Raw genomic sequence first — 21,549 nt, forward strand, 5'->3', positions numbered from 1 at the left:
ACAGTGATCCCAGGAATGGACTCAGAAGTTTTAGGATTCCTCCAGCCATTTTTCCAGCACTGATATCCCAAAGGTAGAAAATACCTACAGTTACCATTCTGGTGGCATAGCAAGTGATGCAGAAGTAGCAAGAAAGATACTAACCCAGTTATGCAGGAATAGTTCTAGTTTTACCAAATTCAGTATGCCTACCTGAAAATCAACCCTATGTCTTCATTTGGGCATAGTGTTCTTTATCTGCTTCTGTTCATTCTTGCTAACATGAAAATATTATATTTTAGAGAAGTGGTATTAACTTAGACAAAACTTTAGGTTGAAAGCTTACTTAGTTCTATTTAGGAATAAATTAAGTCCTCCACAACCACATTGTTTTTTAAAAGGTATATCTGATTTTCCTGGGTAAAAAACAGTATATACTAAGACATTCTATGTAAATTTTATTTAATGGATATATCATTTCACCATTTATCTTAAATATAATAATACCATTTCTTCAGCCAGAGAAAATGGTAAATTGTAATACTACAAGAAATAGATTCCCAAGGATGAAAGGAAGATAAATATTTTCCCTCTTAATCTGTTTTCCACAAAGTACCCTTGTTTCACTTTTAATAAATTCCACAAAAAAAATACCAAATGGTAATGAAAGTGCTTCTTTACAAACAAAACAATAGCTCAAGAAGTTGCAGAAGAATGGCTCTGCCTCCTCTACTGAACAGAACATCATCTTTCGAGCATTCTATGTGAGCAGTACTGCTAGTTTCACAAACAGGGCCTCTGAAATAAGGTGTTCAGTGTAAGGGTGAAAGGTGTAAGGGCAAAATCAGTTTACTGCCAGGCAAGTTTCTGGTTTTGCAATTCCCACAACAGTCAAAAGGAAAGTGGATTCCTGCACTGTAAAGGAAATTTGATTTTCAGACAAACTTTTTTCTCCTGTTGGACCCTGGAGCCTGTTGTGTGGTTACATATTTTCAAATCTTGACATATGAATGGTAATGCAAAAGCTGCGACAAAATCCTTTTGGTCTCTTATGCAGTTCTTGGATGGGGTAAAATTGTTTTGACAGTAGTGCTGAACACAACGCTGATAATATAGAGATGGCAAGGAAGTTGTGGCTGCATGGGAGCCTGGGAGAAGACACAGCCAGGATAGGTGGCCCAAATGGACATTTAATACCATATGACATCATACTCAGTATATAAAGGTGGAGGGGAGGAGGAAGGAGAAATGTTTAGAGTGATGGCATTTGTCTTTCCAAGTAACTGTTACACACCATTATGCCTGCTCTCCTGGAAAAGGCTGAATGACTTCCTGCCCATGCGAAGCAGTGAACTAATTCTTTGTTTTTTTCTTTGCTTGTGTGAATGGCTTTTGCTTTCCCTATTAACCTATCTTTGTCTCAACCCACACATTTTCTAGTTTTTACCTTTACAATTATCTCTGTGATTCTGCTGGTGGGGGAGTGAGTGAGCATATTGTTTGATAGTTGACTGAAGTTAAACCACAACATCTCTCTATAAGAAGAATTACATCAGCCTCCAGGAGAAAAACAGCCATTGTTTAAACCTAGACTGCACTTTCTTTGTGCAGATGATATGAAAGAATAAAACAAGAAATCAAGATGTGAAATGTAAGCCAAAGTAACATTGGTTTCCTACTCCTCTAAAAGCATGAAGACTGGAAACAAAATGGTAAGCGACCCTGTGATGAACACAGCCCCAGAAAGGTCTCCATACTCAGATACACCATACAACAGATACTCCATTGCTCATCATCTTTTCCCTTGGCCCCCTCCAAATGTTGCCTAGGCAGGGTCCAGTTGCCTCATACTTCTGAAGCACCTTCTTCCATAGAAGCAAAGCTCCTCTTCAGAGTCTGACACGTTTATCACCACAATCTTTTTCAAATAAAAAAAACAAGGGCTTTCAAAGTCTAGAAAGTCTACAGTAGTCAATCTTGCTCATCCTGGTCCTCTCTTTCAAGCTACTGGGGTAGCTACTGGGGTCTTTGCTGAATGAATTTTTTTGTAAGTACAGCTGGTAGATAAGTATTGGAAATCTGTGCCTGGAGCTGGAGGAGCACAAGATTTTTGAGCTGAGAAGTGTGGGACCCTGGAAGGGGGGAAGAAGAAGGGGATGCCTGACAGGGTGAGTTGCAAAGGCATGTGAGATGATGACTCCCTGGGCAAGTCTACATTTAGTGACTATTATCTATATTATCACACCCTTCTGCCTTCTGGGAGGAGAAGGGTGGGAAGATTTCTCTTCTGTGAAGCAGTCTAGAAGAGGATGTGTGAGAGACATGAGGTTTACAGAGGTGATCTAAGAGAGCAGCAAAGGATGACAACATAGCAGTGCATCAAAAACTCAAGGGAACAGGAATTCCAGCCTCCACACTGCGCTCCTACTCTTGCATCTGGAGACATGCGAACAGGGCCACACTTTGGGGTGGAGCGTGCAGGCATTGTCATACCACCCCTGCTTACACACCTACCCTATGCACAGCACTCTGCCCTGCACTGCCACCTGTTTCTCTTTACGAAGGAAGGAAAACCATAATGTACTTCTCCTGAATATTAAGCACAGCACTACACTTTGAAATGTGTTTCCTCTAAAAATGTCTCAGACAAAACAGGTGCAAAGATGAACAGCCCAATTCTCTGCCAAAGAAGCAGGGGGCTGCTAGCACTGTCCACTGCATGCAGATGTACCAACAAACTCCCACCAAGTACTGCTTGTAGATTAAGTATTTGCACCTTTGCCACAAGTTTCAAAATTTGGGCCATTATATAAGTAGGATTCTTCCCTTTACAAGGCAACAGCATCTTTTTTAAGATAGAAAAATTGCATTGCTAAATGGATATAACTATCTCTTATATTACTAGAGTTACTATAGATCATCTTTACTGTAATTCCACTCATTCTGGTTCATGTATTCTGTGGCTGATTTTAAACCCTCACGTGTTAGAGTGAATAAATATACAGAGCATTTAGTTTTCAACTAATGTCAATTTCAACTAATGCCAGTCAGATGTTGTTTGGCCCAAGCTTTGGATCCAAGCTTTGGTCCCAAAATGAGATCAAAGTTTTTAATTGATTCAAAATTAAAGCTCACTTACAGAATTATAACTATACTTTTATGTGGATGGGTGGATGGGTGGATGGGTGGATGGATGGATGGAAAAAATACCTTTTGCCCTAAACAGGACTAGGGGAAAAGTGAAAAAGCTTAATTCTAACTATTTACTCGACAGCTGTCTTGTGGCTTAAGGGATTGATTCATAGGTCAAAGAAACTTGCAATGAAGTAGCAACAAAGCTATTTTCGTCCTGCATTTTCCAAGGAACAATACTGTGCTTATTTTTTGCCACTAACTGTATTATGTGTTCACCATTTATGCGAACTAAAATAAACATCCCTATCATTTACATGAGGTAAGATTACTTTTACACTTATGTAAAAACTAACTAGACCAACTCTATTGAATTCATGTGGCAAAGCTGTCATAGTGGAAATCTATAGGGGCAGCTTCTCTGAGAAGCTGGTAGAAACTTAGCCCATGCGCACTGCTGGAAGGACATAGAGAATTGTTAAGACAGGAAGGAGGGAAGACTGGGGAAAAGCTGTTTTTAAGATCTGTTTTAATTCATTCTCGTGCTCTGATTTGGAATGGTAATTAATAAATTTTTTCAGGTTGGGTCTGTTTTGTTCATGACAGCTATCAATGAGTGATCCTTCCCAGTTCATTAATCTTTTGTAATATTTTCTCTCTCCTGCCCCATTGAGAAGGGGAATGTTAAAGTAGCTTTGATGAGCACCTGGCCTTCAGCCAGAGTGAAACCAAGATACCCAGAGACACTATTTGAGGTTGCCCAGAGACCACAGAACTATTTCATCCCTGTACACTTAGAAATATCTTCATGAATGATATTTCACAGCATGATCTTGCATGTCTCCTTCAGTTACCAAAACATCATTGATCCTCTAAATATCATCATCAGTATTCCTCAATTGGTGAAACTGTCTTTAAGGCAAGATGTTATGCAGCCTCCATGACAGATGTTTCATAATTAAATTAGATATCATGAAATGTGATGTAAATGGTATTACTAGGTTGTTGAAGGTAAATATTTGTCCATTAACCTTGCTCTCTTTAGCTTGAAAACCTATGCAATTTAGAGATCCTGAGTTCTAAAATTAATCAAAATCTTGATTAATTAACTAAAGACAAGTTTTTGTGTTTTAAAAAGCATATAAAAATAGAGTTCACTATCTCATGCTCTGCTAAGATTACCTGATGTGTAGGTGCTAACAAGCATATGTGCAATAAAGTCTACACATAAAAGGACTTTTGTTATACACTGTCCTAATTAACTGTATTGCTTATCAATACTCACTCGTTCAGAAATGCATGTCCATGTGAAGTAACTTATTAGAGAAATTTTCATTACAGCTTTCTTTGAATACCATCTCAGCGTCAACATTAACTAGTCAAACCCTAGCTATTCATATGATTCCCATGGTACCTGCACATATAGAGTATGGAATTTGTGAGATAATACCTGTGCTAACGAGATATGAGATGAGTCTCATTTTGTGCATCCGAGATGAATGCTGCATTGTCTATCCAAAGCACAGACAAACATGAGACTAAGACATACATTATACAATGAATTTACTGTGTGAGAAATAAGAAAATAGAAGAGGACTTGCCTTCTGAAATTGGAACGTTTTCTTCAAAATTGCCACTTATATTAAGTTTGAAAATATCTGCATCTTAAAGGACTCTTCTTTTGAGACGAGTACTTAACATTCCTTTCTTCACTTAATACACACTTGACAAAGATGAGTCTATAAGTCTATTTGAGGATCCTCTTAGATGTTTTGGCTTAACTCGGTTGGTTTTTTTTCCAGAATAAATTATCAGGAAAGTAGTAAATGCCAACAAGTCTTCTTGTAGCCCTTCCACCAAAGGAAAAACATTTGCATATAATTTTGCACTGAAAATACTTCACTCTGCACTGACTGCTTTTTTTTTTTTTCCTTCCGAATCCCAGATTCTAACTGTTGAAAAGAAGTTTTCTAGTCATAAAGTTAGCTGAACTATTATTGGCAAAATGTGCTGTATTTTGTCAGTATACTGCTCCCCACCAGCATAGAACTTCCTGTCCTGTAACTGCACATGTCAGATTACAAAACACATTTGTATGTCTTCCTTTCAAATGATCAGTTATTTATTTCACAGCTGAAGAAACATATCTCAATGTGAGAAAACAAGTGTAACACCTACTCACTCAGCTGAGTATAAGCTTCCCTGCAAATATATAGTTTATTTCCAGAGCAGAAGACGATATGAGAAATATTAGATTCCAATGCTGCTTTCACCTATCCAGAAAGTTACTTCAAATTATTGCAGTATGACTAATACAAAGATTATACTGTGATACAGCATGAAAGGGTGACCATCTTTCATGCACTCTGAAGAGTGTGAGGTTCTGTACATGAATAATAGATAAATATGAATCAGCACAGGTAGATCAGTTATTTGTTTACTACACAATTAAATGCTAATAAATTAACTTGTAACTTGTTTCATTTTTCCTTACACTTCTGTGTCAGAGACTGAAATGTTTCATGTCTTAAACATTCTTATGAAGGAGCTTTGCCCATTATAGCAAAACCTGTATGAAGACAACCACAGAAGTCCATCCCTCCTTGAAGATGCTTAACTGGAAATTTGGACTGTGAGATAAGCCACCCTGATAAGATAAAGGGGACAAACAAAGGGAAAAACAAACAAGGCTGGGAGAAAGGAATGCATCCATAAGAAAGCCAAAGGAAGCAGAAAATCACCCCTGGCAGATTTGGTGTGGGGGACACCACAGCCCCCAGAGACCAAGTTTACACCGATTTCCCCAGCTGAGGGGGGAGGAGGCGGCTTCGGGGGTGTGGTGAAACCTCTGGTCAGAGGCACTGAATATCCATCCTCCCGTACACAAAGCAGCCCAGCTGTGAAACCCCCAGCCCCACAGGCCCCATCCACAGGACATCACCTGAGAGGCAGCTGAGGGGGTGTCATAATCCATCAGTGACCCCCAAGGCGCTCTTCAAACTCATTCCAGAGGCCTTGCACCACAGGACACGATGCAAAGGGATGCAACAGATCCAGAGTCTGCTGTAAGAGACTCTGCCAAACTGCACACTCCCGGGGGGGGTACCTGGGCAATCCCACCCAGCCTGGGCATATATTAATCCATCAGATTCTATGTTTTTTGAGGGTCCAAGACCACCAAGAAGACCAGCTGGAGAGGAACAATGGAATATGGTTGGGATCCATGGAGTGGTGATATTTCTTTTAATCTGTCTCTATCACCTGTCATTCTCTCTCTCCACCTCTTCTCTATTTCCTACTTTCTCTCTCTCTCTTTCTCCCCCCTATTTACTATCAAATACAATCCATACTATTGACTTTGGTATATGGTCTCATTTGCACATTAATTTGAGGAGAGGCATTTTTAATAACTTTAAAAACTGGACCGTAACACTCTGTCACTGGTAAGCCAGTTGGGCAAGATCCTTCAAATTTGTAATTCCCACTGTACTCATTATTTCCATTTTTAAACATGAGCTCTGAATTTTAGACCAGTCCAGTCGTATATGCAACCCCAAAATATCCCTCATCTGTAAATCTGTCAGTGTGGTGCTCATTTACATCACAGGTCTTTCACTCTTGCACCAAGCACTATGTCCCAAGGTGTGCAATATGTGCCCAGGTAAATGCCTTTACATTCCCAGAGAAGTTAAAAGGGTGCCTTAGAATAACTGAAATTTCAGGTTGGATGGAAAAACTACTTGTATCAAAATGGTAATGACAGCAACAAAACACTTGAAAATACTTCCTGTATTTTACAGTACTTTCCTCTAAACTGTTTCTTTCGCTTTTTTCTTCCCCCTTGAGCCACTCCCCTGTCCTTTTAGCCTAATATTCACTTGCGGGTTTTGCATTTTCTTGGAGCTGAGCCCAACATACCTGGTTTGTCACTGGACCTGTTCATGACTACTGTGCTGATTTTACCCTGGGGGGAGGGCAAACTAGGAAGTTTTTCTCCATGAGAACTTCCTCTGTGAATTGATGGGACCAACTGGAGGCTGGTTTAGTTGTTGACAGCCTGAGAAACCAATTGGAAAAGTCGGTTCCCTCCGTGAATCACATTTGAAGCAAGTAAACCCCGGGAAAGCCATCTTGCATTTCCATCCTTTCACAAAGTAACACCGACCTGACCCGGGTCCCTCTCATGGGGCCCGGGCGGAGGCAGCCGGGCCCGGTTCGGGAGAGCCCCCAGGGCTTTGTGTGCTGGGCAGGGCAGAGGGAGAACCCCCGGGCTGCGGCTGGAGCTGGGGGCGGGCAGCGCCGGGGGAAAGCCATGGACACACGGCCTTGGCACCCATTTCTCCTCTGGATGCACTTTGCAGTTCTCGTCCTGCCCCTCCAGCGTGGCCTGGGCACCCTGAGATCCTGACACAGCTCCGGCATGGCCTGGCACAGCCCCTGCAACTTCTGGGTGAGGTTTTAATTTTTTTTTTTTACCAATGCTCAGATAAGACTTACAGACTTTCATCTTTCCTTGGGTGAGAGGGAGAAGAACACAAAGGATACACCAAAGTCAATGAAGTAAAAGCTAAGTTTCTAAATGGAAGGAGAATGAGGAGACACCATGAAGGGTGGCTGAAAAATCTTTTTTTAAGTTATAGGGGTGGACTGTACTTCACGAAAAAATTCCTTTAAACCATGAAAAAAAAGAGAGATGGGGGGTGGAGCAAGGTGTAAAGTGTTTGAAGAATCCTTTGCCCCAAGGAAAGGAGGGGGATCTCTGTTCCTGGGAATGAAGTATGAACAGAGAGACGTGAACTGAAGAGAACTTTTGCCTTTGAGTAGCTCATCCTTAAAAGTAATACCCCATGACTTTTTAACATGGCCTGCAACTCAGCTCTGAAAAGACTGTAAAGTGGGAGGAAATTCATGATGGCAGATCCCGGGTGGCTGTTAATCATTAAAAAGTGGAGTCAAGAGAGAACTGGTTATTTTCTTTCTTGGTAAAAGATGCTTATAGCTAAACAAGAAGAAAATCCTCTCCCTAAAGTGAACTGAAAAAGATTATTTAAGTAAGGAATTGACTGAAGTGTCCCTATATGTTGTTAAGCTGTAACAAAGGGGGAAAGAAGAACTGGTCTGAAAATCTGTTCTGAATTTGTTATTATTCTTTGTGTTGTTAATAAACTTTTTCTTTATTTCCTTTTAAGTTTTAGGCCTGCTTTACTTTTACTCCTAATTCTATTTCACAACAAGAGGTAAATATATTACAATTGGCAAACCCAAACTATTACAACTAGCCAATTTCTAATGCTCCTTGCAGAAGCTAAATGTTGTCCTTCAGTATACTGCCAGGCTTCCCATCTGGCTGAGTTGGTGCAGTATGTTCATAGGTTTCTACTTCCAACACTGCCCTGAAAGGAGCAAAATTTCCACTTGATGACATTGGAGAGAAAAGCCAGCTTAAACCTGTAACAGCCCACAGTTTCTTATCAGAGTAAAAACAGTGAGTACTTGATAGTATGTACCCTTTTTCCCAAGATATGCTACTTTTTTCACTTCAGAATATTCCTGAACTCTTACTAGCAGTTTTTTGCGCTCTCAAATTGAAATTAAATCTGTTCCCGATTGGATTGGATCTGGTGGATGTTCCACCTTATGTTTAAGGAAAACATCACAGTATAATATACTACTTAACTCTATTGCCTTTTAAAGGACCTTTAAAAGTGGATTAAACTGTACAGGAATTGCCTTTGAGTGCCTTTTTAATGTTCCTTCTTTACACAATTTAAAGAACTCAAAACAAATCTTAAGCAAAAGACTTTTATCTCCACTCATCATACTCTCTGACTGCCAAAAGTAAGAAAGCCCCTCTGCCATTTTCTCACTGGGAATAAAATATATAATGTGACAGTCTTGATTTAATAACAGGGCAAGGAACTTGGGGTGCAGAGGACATGCACAGACATCAGGACAATGTATCTGTTACAAAACCCACATCCCTTCCTCCCAAGTGCCTTTCAAGTGCAGATCACAGGCTGGAAGAATAGGCCAGGTGGCTTCCAGCCCATTTTCAGTGCTATTTTCCTGAAAACTCAGCTGGTCCTTCCTGTGAGGAGACACTTTACATCAGAAAAGCCTGGAACTCTGCATGTGTAACCATGCTGGGTAAAAATCACATGACAGGAGGGGAGAAGTTGTGGCATATGACCTTTGAGATGTCTAACCTGCTGTTAAGCTACTGCTCAAGTTCAGCTATGCCTAAAAAGTTAATGGGATATGCATACAGAAATTTCCTTAGAAAAAGGATAGTCATTTTCCCTTAGGAAACCATGCTAAAAATTATGACAACAGGAATTGCAAGGGATACCACTTTGGTATTAATATGTAGAGGCTATTAATCTCTCATGGTGTAGTTAACTAAGTAATACTCTATTAAATGTTTCCTTATCAAGATAAGAACTATACTTAAATTCATGTATTTTCCTACATGCAACTTCCTACCCATATGTAGTTTCTTCTATAAATCTGAAGGGAAGACTGGGCTGGAAAATTCACTAAGTCAGGCAACTAGCAGTCCCTGGAACAGCCTTGTATACATTAATGTCACACAGACATTTAAGGTTCACACGCTTGTACAGGTATACAATATTTGGCTTTAAAAATATATCTACCCTCTCTGTGTATCAGGCCCCAGCATAGTCTGTCCATGTCAAGAACTGCAGTTGATCTGATGCTGGCAAAACCAGAACTGAAAATCTTGCACAGCTACAAAACAATTGCTCAGGGTTCGTGATAGTACAAGATTCAGTTGATATTCATCAGGCAGAGAGGTGTGGTCAAGGACATGCATTGGTCAGTCCTCAAACTAGGACCTTCTGGCCTTTGTTTATCCATGGAGCTTCCATTTCAGAAGTGGATTTGTTGCCTGCTATTCAGAGGCACAGTTTTGTAAGAACACCCACAAGTCACTGTCTTGCCTTATCATCAATAATAGACTTTTCCTATAAAGTACAAAAAGACAGCGATATTAAAAAAAAAAAAAAAGAAGACATGCATTTCTATTTCAACTGCCTAAAAACACCTTCTTGGACTCCATGCACACAAAGATAAGGAAAAAATGCAGCCTTTGGATAGCCTTTCTCTTCTTACTCCCCTTTTGACTTGTAAATCTCAACCTACAAGAAATGGGCATATAGCTCTCACAAAGCATAACATGAACCTAGAAGGGAGACATGATTAAAAGAAAGACAAACAATGTTTTAATGATAAATGAGACCTGGATCTGTTGCAGAGGAGTTTAAAATGCAACAATAAAGTGTATTTAACATGCTCAGCTTTGTGCAGTGATTTTGTTTATTATTTTAAGAAGTTAGGGAATATGAAACTAATCTCTCTTATTTGTGTGTGTGTGTTGAGGTGTTTTTTTAATCGAAATAAAACAAGCAGTAAACAAATACTGAGACCCAGCAAGGAGAGAATGTGGGCTTTATTCTACCCATCAATTAGCCTTAAACACCTGTTCTTTGCATAGTCACAGCTGTCCTGCACAACATGACCTCCCTCTCCAATTTTCAGACCCCACATACTGCTTTAAGTAGATACAGCAAAGCTTTGATGCTGAGAGATTCTCAAAATGTGAGAGGTGGTAAAGCAGAAATCCTGCATGTCTCTCTCTGTTAAGTGACTGGAAAAAGGCTCTTGCTATGACTCAGACAAGACAGTGAAGTAAGGCTCATAGCTGTTATTCCCACTGACATCACCTTAAAACCATATATGCTATGGTTTCATAGATTTTTTCAAAATTTATTTTTAAAATAGTGAGTTGGAAGAGACTTTTTAAAAGCCATCTAGTCCAGCCCTAGGAACACCTTCAACTAAATCAGGTTGCTCAGAATCCAGTCCAACCTGACCTTAAATGTTTCTAGGTATGAGACATCTACTATCTCTCTAGGCAACTGTTCCAGTGTTTCACCATTTGTATAGTTGTCCTGGTCCTTGCTCTCCTGCTGTCCACTGCAGACAACACAGTCTCTGTGAAGGATGTGGGGGAGCAAGTGCAGTCTCTGATAACAAACTCTGCACCTCTTCTCTCTCCCCTCACTCCTGAAACCAGTCTTAAAGCTACAGAACAGAATTCAATATTCAACACCAACAGAACAGACAGTTTGGGGATAGAAGCATCATAAAGTCACCCCAAGACAACAGTATAAATATTTTCTTCCTTCTAGCTAATCTAAATTGACACCTCTTCAATTTAAAACCATCATCCCTTGTCCTGTAACAAGAGCCCTGCTGAAAAGTACGTCCCTATCTCTCTTATAAGCTCCCTTTAAGAACTGTATGATCATGAAGAAGCATCTCTGGAGCCTTCTTTTCTCCAGGCTGAACAGCTCCAATTCTTTTAGCCTTTCCTCATAGGAGAGATGTTCCCTCTGATGATTGTTCAGACCCTCCTCTGGACCTGCTCAACAGATCTAGTCTTTCTTGTGTTTTAGAACTCTAGAACTGGACACAGTATTCCAGGTGGAATCTAGCAATATTTCATGAGAGTGGAGTAGGGGAGTGCAATCATCTCTCTCGACCTTTTGGCCTTGGTCTTTTGATTCAGACCAGGACACAGTTTTCTGGGCTGTGAGCACACTCTGTTGGGTCATGTTTAGCCTCTTATCCACCAGAATTTCCCCAAGTCCTTCTCTGCAAGGTTGCTGTCAATTTCTTCATCCTCCAGCTGGTATGGTAGTGGGAGTAGCCTCAAGCCAGTTGCAGAACCTGGCATTTGGACTTGTTGAACCTTGTTGAGCACTGAGGTTGCACTCGATCGCTTTGTCTGTCCCCATAAAGACATTAAGTAGCACTGGCCCCAATATGGACACGTCCCTCTGAAGCACATATTGGGTCCCCAAGCTTTTGATTACCGTGTGGATGTGACTGTTAAACCAATTCCTCCCTTAGTGAACAGCTCCCCCTGCAAATCCATCTCTGATTTAGAGAGAGGATGCTGTGGGGGACCATATCAAAGGCCTTAAATAAATCCAGATAGATTTCTCCTAAATCCCAATTAGATCCTTTCCCTTGCCCACTGATGTAATCATTCCATCATATAAGGTCACTAAGGTTTCTAGATCAGACAGGTCTTTGGTGAAAATGTGCTGGTTGTCTCAACTCACCTCCCTTTCATGTGCCTTAGCATGGCTTCTAGGAGAATCCATTCCATGATCTTCCCAAGCACAGAGGTGAGACGGACAGGTTGATAGTTCCCCAGGATTCTCCTTCCTACCCTTTTCTGAGATGGGTGCAATAATTCGAGTAACCAGGGTCTTCACCTGATCGCCACAACTTCTTGAATATCATGGAGAGCTGGCTTGGCAATTACATTGGCCAATTCTTGCAATGCATTTTACTAGGTCCCATGGACTTAAGTAGAATCATGTTCCTCAGGCGGTCATGAACCTGAACTTCACTCACAGTAGGAAATGCTTTCCTTCCCCAGTCCCCATTTAATAGTTCACCCACACAAGAGATGTGTATTCAGTGTTCTTCAGCATACACAGGGCTTTGTTCCTTTGGAAAACTAGGCACTTAAATTTATTTTGGAACAACAATTTGTTTGGATTTCCATCTATAAAGCCCCTGAAAATTCCACATTATACAGTAACATCTATATTGATATGATACAAAGGTTCTGTGTTGTTTATAAAGCCTTTTAACCAATTATTAGCAAAACTAGTTTTGTTAAACTTGTTAGTATTAGCAAAACTGTTTTGTTAAATTACATTTTACAACTCAGCAGTCATTATGCTATACCACTTGAAATGCTGTGACACTATTTTGCTGCATTAAATGTTCAAAATTATCTTGACAATGGCAATGTAAGGAATGCTGCTACCCATATATTGTTATCAGAAGTAAAAGCTGACAAATACTTAGATCTCTTGAAATTATAGATTTTAAATATTAGAGATACAAAGTTTTTAAGTCATTAAATACCATAGGCCATCATAAAAAAGAAGATCCAGGTTCTGAAACCCTTGTCCTGAATCATTTAAATGTGAATATTAAAGAATGAAAATCCACTATGAAATTACAGGGTTATTTATATAGACTGGCATAAACTCACTTTATGGTATTACGCTTTTAAACATCAAGAAATATGAACAAATACCTGAAATTACTACCTAATATAATGACTCAATCAACTACCTTCAAAATAATAATTGTAGGAAGAGTGAAATAAGTTTCATAAACTCAGGTATGATCAAAATCACTGTAGTCAGAGCAATTTATCTGAATCAAGGAACATTATTTTAAACACAGGTATGTTCAGTGCAAAAGAAAAGTAGAGCACAAATTTTCAACATCCTAAAAATAAGCTAAAAAAAAAATTTGAAAAATCAGTTCTGCCACTCACTTTGCTTTTTCTGGGCACGCCAATTTTCACATTTCAGTCAAAAATCCATTGTATGCCCTATGGCTTCTCTATTTTACCTCACTTTGAGAGACAAATTTTCAGAAAACATGTTTCCAAGAAACATATGGAAACTGTACATCAACAATGATAAATAAAAGAGTGGAAAATACAGCTATATATATATATATATATCCCACTTCAAAAATATAGATATATCACTCTATAACAGCAGAAATCACTTTTTTGCAAGCCCTTGGTCAGAATTCTTCCCCTTCATATATTAATGCTAGACAGTTGTCAAGACATTATATCAATAGGAAAAGCTCTAATTCACCCTTGTATCAATGAAGCACATCATCTGACCTAAAGTGCAATTACTCATCATTAAATCACTTTCAAATGAAACAATACCAACCTTCAAGTGAAACAATACCAACCTTCAAAGACATCTTCATATAATGAGCTGTCTTTGCTGATTATTTTGACTAGTTACAGACTTTCTGCCTAGTAAATAATCTTTTAGGGAGGCTTATGAAGTGTAAAAAATTAAAGACAAATCCAGTCAATATTATTTATGGATATCTTTTTACACTCTTTTTTAGTACAAAGATACACAGCATCACAAAATATTTTAGTATCAATTTCTGTCGTCAAACCCACACTGCAGATTTAATCTTAAAAACATATCTTCTCAAAATAAATGAAGCAAACTCATATCAGTCAGACCTGAAAGATGTTTTCACCAATGCCTCAGGGCTGTCCACTGGTGGTAGTTCATCTGCTAAAATTTCTTCAGGAGGTCTAGGATCATTGATAATGGTCAGCTTTGGCCTTTCCTTGTGATTGCTGGTCAGCCCACCGATAATGGTGTTCCACAAGCAGTTTTGGGATTTAGACCCTGAAAAAACGGGATGAGAAGGAAAATCAATTCATAGGCTTATTGCACAATGTCTCAGGATTCTGAAAAGCAAAGGTAGTCTGCTACCATTTTACTTTTGCATGACCACAGTTTGGGAATAAGCCTGAAAAACTGAAAAAAAGTTTGAAGTGGAAAGAAGCACAAACATCAGTCATTCCAAATGCAAAACTGTAATGCTTCCCATAAAAATATTTTATTACAGAACATGAAGCTTTCACACCTCGATAAAAAACATCCTCTCCATGTAACACGTTTTAACTTAGTGTGTGTTGATGTGGTTCTTTACTCAAAGAGCTGGCAAAAAAATCAAAGCACCAAATCAATACAATAGTCATCATTGACATTCTTCAGACTAGTTAGTAGTGGTTAAATTATAGATAAGAGATCACTGCAAGATTAGTACCAGAAAATATACTTCTGTCAAAAGTTCAGCTTTTCACAGTAGATATTCAAATGCCAAAATATTTCTATGGATTTTTTTTTTTTACATTTCTTTAGAAGTGCCTTCAAGTGGCTCTTGCATGACATTCAGAGAATTCATCATTATTTGTAAGTCTAGTTCCACCTACAAAGTACAATTAGCATCTTTCAATCAGATGCCCATCCTGCTGCAGAAAAGAATATGTCTTAAATGTTGTTAAGTGTCTGTTTCACATTTTCAAAAATTTCCAAAGAGTTTCTGAATAAATCAAGCACTTCTGAAAATCCCAGCAACATTCCCATACTGAACATCTCTGTCATATTCTAATATTCAAGTATTATAGAACGATACATGACTGAACTAGCAGACCAGATAAAAACAGGTAGGTGCTGAAATACTGATTACTACTTGAGACTTCCCACAACAGAGGTGCAGCAAGCATTAATCTCATCACATTCCAAAACAGTAATACAAACCAACTCTGCTATTAGTAATTCTCCTAGGAATTTATATGCAAAACTTTTTAAAAATCCGGAATATGGGGTATCTCTGAAGTCTGCAACTGATTTTAATTAGGGACTATAAGGTAAAATTTTCTAATATTTTCCCAGCTATCAGATCAATTATCCAGTGGACCTAATACATGGATTAAGAGTTACTTTTTTGATGCAATACACACTGAATACACAAGACAAAACCAACCCAGAAGAGCTGTTATTCCATACCTCAAGAGAATAAATCACAAAAAACTATTCCTGTCAGAAGCAGCAATATCTGCTGCCATGAACAGGAGCCAGCAGCTTTTTTTTCTTTTTTCTGTCTTAAATACCTTATTTTCACACAGTCTAAATGTTACAAAGACAGAAGATCAGTAATAATTCTCATCTACTTTCTCCATTCCTTAATTATGTTCAGACAGTTTTCTAGATAATTAGGAAAACTCCATACTCTTCTTTGCTCTTAAATGTAAGCAACTACCACATGTGCAAGAACTATGTTGACCCAGAGTTACAGGTTGCCTTGAGATTCTGTGCCAAACCCTGTGCTACAATATAACTTCTCACACCAGGTACTCCAAGCCAAGTAATAACTGCACAGTAACAGCAGAAATAAATGCAATGTCTATACAATATTATTATTATTATTATTCAAGGACCTGTAATGGTATGGCTGTTCTTCAGACAACTGTTTAGGAAACTTTTCTGTCTAACCTTCCAGGAACTACTCCCACTCCAACCATCCAAGACTTTCATTGCTGGGACTGAAGCCCCTTCGCAAAGGATCGCTTCAGTGAATTGACAGCACCCCACCTGACTCACTACTTACATCACAATCATACAGTCAGAGATTTCCCTCACCAGCTTGTCCCTGGATTTTCCATAGCACACCTGGCTCCCATGGTGCTCTACATTATGACAGCAGAAGCTGGGTGCCTCCAGGGAGGTATGCCTGGGTTTTCAAAAAAGAAATCCCTGAGTTTTTTATCCTTACAGTGTATGCACCCATTTCAATGCTGATATTTATTCTGAGGTCTTCTCATCCTTCACTGGCTCCTGCAAGAGTCTCTGGGCAACTGGCCACTCTGGCCATCCTCCTCTCACTGGACTAATGGCCCAGGTCCCCATGCCCTTTTTTATGCAAATGGTCATGTCTTGTTGCCTGGAGCTCTCTATTTCCCCACACCTACAGCACAAGCTGTAACTTGCAAGCCAGGCTACCTGCACTAGGTATAGTCCTCAACAGTCTTCACTTTATTTTATTAAGTATACCTGCAGATACATTAAAAGGAAAAAGAAAAACCTTTCAAGAAATTTAACCACTACCTTTATATACAACATTATTACAAGTAACAGACATAGCAAAATTAATGCTAAGATGATTCTCATAGGGCAGAGCACAAGATTACTGATTCTTGTGCACAAGTGCTTAAATAATTACCAGTAGAGAAAAGCATTCTCAGAAGTTAGTTATTACCCAGCTGGTTGGTTATCCACTACTCATTTGATGTAAGAATGGTGTATACAATTTTCCTAACCTAAAATTTTAACAGCAAAATAGGAACACCCTGAAACAGTAGGGCCATTTAGAATCCTAGAATATCCTGAGTTGGCAGGGACCCATCAGGATCATTGAGTCCAACTCCTGGTCCTGTACAAGACAGTCTCAAGGATTACACCACGTGCCTCAGAGCATTGTTCAAACATTTCTTGAACTCAGAGAAGTTTGGTGCTGTGACTACTTTCCCAGGGAGCCTATTCCAGTGCCCAATCTGGCACTGTTTCCTCTGGGTAAAAAACCTTTTCCTGACATGTAACCTAAATCTCCCCACACTCAACTTCATGCCATTTCCTCAAGTCCTCTCACTGGTCAAAAGAATGAAGATATCAGTACCTGCCCCGCCACTTCCTTCATGAGAATGTTGAAGACTGCAATGAGGTCTCCCACGTTTCCTCTTCTCCAGGGAAAACAAACCAAGATCTCCGTCACTTCTCCTAAGGCTTTCTCTCCCGACTTTTCACCATTTTTGTGGACCTCTCTGACAGCTTAATGTCTTTTTTATATTGCAGTCCCCAAAACTGCACATAGTACTGAGGCTTCACCAGACAACAGTAGAGCAGGACAATCTCTTCCTTTGAATGGCTGGCAATGCTGTGCTTAATGGAAACCCCATTAAACTCCAACACAGTTGGCCCTCCTTCCCTCTAGAGCACACTATTGACTCATAATCAATTGGCCATCATCCAAGGTCTCTTTCTGCAGCACTGCTCTCCAAACTGTCATTCCCTGGTGTATACATACAATCACGGTTGCCCTGTGTAAGAGGTTGGAAGGACTGCAGGCTCAAAATATTTCAGGCATGTGCCAGAAAAGGGGAAGGCTGGGCCTTGCGTTGATGAGGTGGTGGCCCTGCTTCACACATCCCATTCCTGTGGACCTATATTCCAGCCCCACAGTGACTGGCAATCCCTGGCACACTGGAGGCAGTGTGCTACAACCCACCCATGGAGCCTAAATTTCAACCCAGTGTAGCCTGATGACCAGAAGCCCCACTCCAGGGAAGGGCCCAGCAAAGCCAAGGGATACTTAACCCAGGACTTGAGGCATGCACATGACTTGACCCTACCTCCTCTTGGAATTTCTCTCAGTGGAACAACTCTGGAACCAGGACTGGCAGCTATATTTATTTTCTCTTTCTTTTCTCACTTTCTTCTTCTTCTTCTAATTCCCTGTTCTCAGAGTTTTTAGTAAAATCAAATCAGATAGGTTCGGAGTTTGCTAAGTTGAATGGGCTAAGTTACCGCTTGGTGAAATGTTTTATGTTGATTGAATGCTGCTTTAGACTTTTGCTGAAGTTCTCTGATTTTCTGAAGTTGCCAGTAAAGTTTTTTGTTGTTTTGACCTCTTGAGAATATCTTGTTGGTATATCTCCCACACATATAACTCCAAGTACTTAAAAAAAAGTAAGTCCTTTTAAGAACCTTATCCAGCCAGTTTTGGGGGCCTTACACCATGTCCCAGGCACAGAATCCTGCATTTCACTGGTTAAACTTTATAGAGTTCCTGACTGCTCAGTCCTTTAATTTGTCAAGGACTCTCTGCAGGGCCTCTCTGCCCACAGGGGAGTCAACAGCTCCTCCCAGTTAGGGGCGTCAGCAAACTTACTTAATATTCCTCAAGCCCTCCATCCAAGTCCCTAATGAAGAAAACTGGGCTGAGGATTGAGCCCTGAAAAACCCCACTAGAGAGGTCACCAGTCTGATGTTACTCCATTCCCTACAACTCTTCGTGTCTGGCTTGTGAGCCAGTTTCTCATCCTTCATGTAACATGATTATTCAGTTGTATGCTGGACAATTTGTCAAGAAGGATTCTGTGAGAGACAGTATCAAAAGCTTTGCTGAAATCCAAAAATATTACATCCACTGGCTTTCCAAGATGAACCAAGTGGATTACCCTATCATTACCCTGTCTGTTTCTCATCTAGTCACAGTAATTAAATATTTCTTTGGCAGAATTGGTTTTGCTCCAATTGACCATATTCCATCATTATTTTCAGTTTCCTCCCACTTTTCCCATTGGCTTTTCTATTGAGCAGTCCTTCTCATACGAAGTCTTCTGGTGTCTCAAATTTAGCCATTCACTCTGGTCACCCATCTGAGTCAATGCTATGTTGCATCAGACACTGCCTGGCTGCAGCCCTTGCAGCTGCATCAGCTACAGCTTTCCCTCTTCCAGTTTCTGTAATGCCTCTAATGTGGGCTGGTCAGTTTCTATAGGTAACTTTACTGATTACAGTAAATTGCACATTTCCTCTCCATTACATCGTCTCTTCTTGGTAATGTGAAAAATCCCTGTTCTCTCCATTACATTTCTGATGTATAAGATAGCCCAAAAGCATACTGCAAGTCTGTATAGATTATAAATTCTTGACCCTCTTCTCAGGTGTGTTGCATGTGTCAAGAGTAGTTGTTCTGCTCCTTGCATGCTTATCTCTGCTGGGAGTGGTTCTGCTTCTGTTACTTGTCCCTGGTTTATTACAGTGTACCCAGTCCATCACTGTCCTTGCAGGTAGTAGAATGAAATATTCACAAAAGCAACTAGGTCTGAGTTATGTGAGAAACAAACAAGCCTGACATTGCAGAAAATTCCTGAAAAGCACAGAAGAAAGTAGATTACACACTATCTGAGAACAGGAAAGGTGTCCTGTTTCTTTGAAGCCTGCAAACCTTGAGAAAACTAACAAACTGTCAGGCTGACGGATTTATCACAAGCCTACAGCCAGGTTGCCTGTGAAGGACTGAACAAAGAGTCTCACACTAAGTGTATAAGTACTGCCATAACTCCGCAACAAACAGATTCATTTTGCTCTCAGCTTGTGAGTCTTGCATTCACATGCCAACAGGGTTATATAAAAGAGTATCTGTTAAATCAATCTGTGTTTTACCTGAAATGCATCACTTGTTCACAATGGTGATGCTCTCCATCACAGAAGCCTTAAGGCTGAGAAAGACCATCAAGTCCAGCCATTAACCAAGTATTGCCATGTAGACCACTAAAACAGGTCCCCAAGTACCACATCTACATGTTTTTTGACCACTTCCCAGGATGGTGATTCCAGCATTTCCCTGGGCAGCCTGTTCCAGTACCTGACCATCTTATCAGTAAAGAAATTTTTCCTATAATCTAATGTCAATATTCCCTGGAACAACTTAAGGCCATTTTCTCTCATCTGGTCACTTGTTACTGGTAAAAAGAGCTCAATCCCTACCTCAGTACAGCCTTCTTTCAGGTAGCTGTAGAGAGTAAAAAAGTCTGCCCTTAGCCTCCGTTGCCTCAGACTAAATAACCTCAACTCCCTCAGCTGCTTCTCATAAAACTTGTGCTTCAGATCCTTCACCTGCTTTGTTGCCCTTCTTTGGCCATGTTCTAGAACTTCAATGACTTTCCTGTAGTAAGGATTCAAGGTGCAGCCTCAAATCGTCAGGCAAAGTTATTACACCTGCTGAACTCAAGGTGTTACAGCTTTTTAAGATTAAGTTAATGGCCATTAGGAGGGTTAGTTCATATCTATGTGCCCATTGTGTCCATAAAGCTTGGGTTGCATACTGTCTCAACATTATTTCCAGCTTATCTGGAATATGGACTATTACAGAATGATTCAGGATAAAGAAGCAGCTCTTCAATATTGTTGCTCTTTCTCCCACTGATTTGGTATAGGCTGGTGATCCCACTGCAACTGGACCTAGATGAACTGAGGCATATACAACTGGATTATGGGGGGGTCCACTGGCTATACCTCATGTTAATGTATTTACAGATTAAAGGGTTTTGATATAATCTGGGAGCCTGAGAGCTGAAGAATATGCCAAAGGCTCCAAAACTCTTTTGATTGCTTTAAAAGCTTTCACTGGGCCCCATGCAATAGACTCTAACTCTTCATTGTTGGTTTTCTCAGAGATTTAATCAATTCTCCTAATGCAGGAATTCCCAACCAACAAAATCCCACAGCTCCAAAAAGTCCTCATGCCTGCTTTTTTATGACCAGATGTGGAAGTTTAATTATGGCCTCTATTCTTTCTGGGTCTGTTTGAGGAGCCAATTTAGTTTTGATTTCACCAATTTCGTTTGTCTCAACCCTAGTTGGTGTGGTTGTCAGAGGCATGTGGGGGGAGGGAGCGTACACATGTGGCTTTCAGGAGGGAACCAGGAGTGTGGGAAGCCTCACCTCTGCGGGGACTTCACCTGGCAACACCTCACATGGGGCAGTCAGTAGGAGACACCTACTGAGTCAAGGGGCTTCTCCAATGGACAGCAAAGAAAGATTGGACTGGGCCAATGGTCTCCGCTCCATGGGCAGATTTTGAGAGCGGCTAGGGGCTCGCTGCTACTTGCTGGGGTTCCCGGCTGTTTATTGGTTTGCTCGCTTCCTCCTTTGCCCTGGCCCCAGCCGGCCTTTCGGCTCTCCTGCCCTCGCTGGCTCTTGCTCGCCCTCTCGCCTGTCCTGCCTCCCTGTGTCCCTGACCGCCTCCTGCCGCTCCGCCCCCGCATCCTTCCCGAGCTACCTGCGTTCGACGCTGCCGCCCCAGCCCGGCCCCAGCCCGGCCCGGGCTCCCGGCCGTGCCCCGTGCAGGGTCCCGGAGCTCCGCTCGGAGCGCCCACTCGCGGCGTGTCCGGCGCCGTCGTGGCGGGAGCGGCCCCCGAACCCTCCG

General features: G+C 40.6%; 1 protein-coding gene across 2 annotated transcripts in view; it reads right to left on the minus strand.

Moving 5' to 3' along the window:
• The window catches only part of PDE1C (phosphodiesterase 1C), a 217,241-nt gene that overhangs the window by 167,292 nt on the left and 28,400 nt on the right, over positions 1-21,549 (minus strand). For both annotated transcript variants that reach the window (XM_062498241.1, XM_062498250.1), the window contains exon 3: positions 14,228-14,399. In XM_062498241.1, coding sequence (XP_062354225.1) covers positions 14,228-14,399 — 172 coding nt within the window. The remainder of the gene's footprint in view (positions 1-14,227; positions 14,400-21,549) is intronic.

This window comes from Cinclus cinclus, chromosome 1 (assembly GCF_963662255.1).
Source record: "Cinclus cinclus chromosome 1, bCinCin1.1, whole genome shotgun sequence".
Lineage (NCBI taxonomy): Eukaryota > Metazoa > Chordata > Aves > Passeriformes > Cinclidae > Cinclus > Cinclus cinclus.